The sequence below is a fragment of the Crocuta crocuta genome, unplaced genomic scaffold (genome assembly GCF_008692635.1).
Source record: "Crocuta crocuta isolate KB4526 unplaced genomic scaffold, BGI_CrCroc_1.0 scaffold139, whole genome shotgun sequence".
Classification (NCBI taxonomy): domain Eukaryota; kingdom Metazoa; phylum Chordata; class Mammalia; order Carnivora; family Hyaenidae; genus Crocuta; species Crocuta crocuta.
The window spans coordinates 9,770,290-9,771,205 of NW_027533258.1; the positions used below are offsets into that span (position 1 = coordinate 9,770,290).

General features: G+C 65.3%; 2 protein-coding genes across 2 annotated transcripts in view; both read right to left on the reverse strand.

Annotated features, from left to right (window-relative positions):
* Window positions 1–193, reverse strand: part of TMEM88 (transmembrane protein 88) — a 1,324-nt gene extending 1,131 nt beyond the window's left edge. The window contains 1 exon segment of the mRNA XM_077746742.1: window positions 8–193. Within this exon segment, the coding sequence (XP_077602868.1) occupies window positions 8–193 (186 nt within the window).
* KDM6B (lysine demethylase 6B) overlaps window positions 30–916 on the reverse strand; it is a 5,284-nt gene continuing 4,397 nt past the window's right edge. Inside the window, 3 exon segments of the mRNA XM_077746743.1 lie at window positions 30–346; window positions 495–682; window positions 781–895. Of these exon segments, the coding sequence (XP_077602869.1) occupies window positions 201–346; window positions 495–682; window positions 781–895 (449 nt within the window). The 3' untranslated portion in view covers window positions 30–200.

Below are 916 nucleotides of genomic sequence, written 5' to 3' on the forward strand. Positions count from 1 at the left end.
CCCTGACCGGGGCATCAATCACTGCGGACATGTGGCTCTTGTCTGTTTGGGCCGCCGGGAAAACCCGGGTCCGAGGCAGCGGGTACAGTGCAGGGCACGTGGTCCGGGGCAGAGGAGGAGGAAAACGGGGTGGATTCGGGCAGAAAGGTGAAGAGCGGGACCAGCTCGGGTGGAGCTGGGCTCCTTCCCACATGGGGCGCTTACTTGATCATCTTGAACAGGTCCGGGTCGCTGATTTTGACCGTGCGAGCCACGTTCCAGGACACGTGAATCATGGGCACGATGGATTTGACGTTCTTCACCTCGTTCCACTCGTATCGTTCCAGGGCCAGCTGGTACTGATAGGCTGCGGGCCAGAGGGGGAAACAGAGGTGGCTCAAGGGACCGCGACCACGCCGGCCCCAGGCCCTCCCTTCCCCGGCCACCGTACCCAGTCCACCCGGCCGCCCACGGGGCTCTCCCCCACCCCCCACGCACGGGCCCCGCCGTCTCACCGGTGAGGGGCCCCACGTTCCAGGCGATGTTGTTGCACCAGCCGGTGGCCTGCACCCAGTGCACGGTGCCCGCGTTAATCCACACCAGGTCTCCGGGGCGCTGCACGAAGCGGTACACGGGGATGTTGGAAGCATAGAGGTCATCCAGGATTGGCCACCAGGAACCAGTCAGGTAGTCCACGCCGTGCCTGCGCGGTGGCCACAGGGTCAGACGGAAGCCACAGGGATGGGGCGGGACTGGGGGCAGGGGAGGAGGTGTATGTGGCGGGGCCAGGGCGGCGCGTACCTGTCGCAGAAGGCGCTGATGGTCTCCCAGTAGTGCTCGTGCACCGCGAACCATTCGCAGTCACCGGGGCCGATGTTGATGTTGACGGAGCAGAAGTTGTTGTTCTCCTGGTGGCCTGCAGGGGGCGACAGAGAAC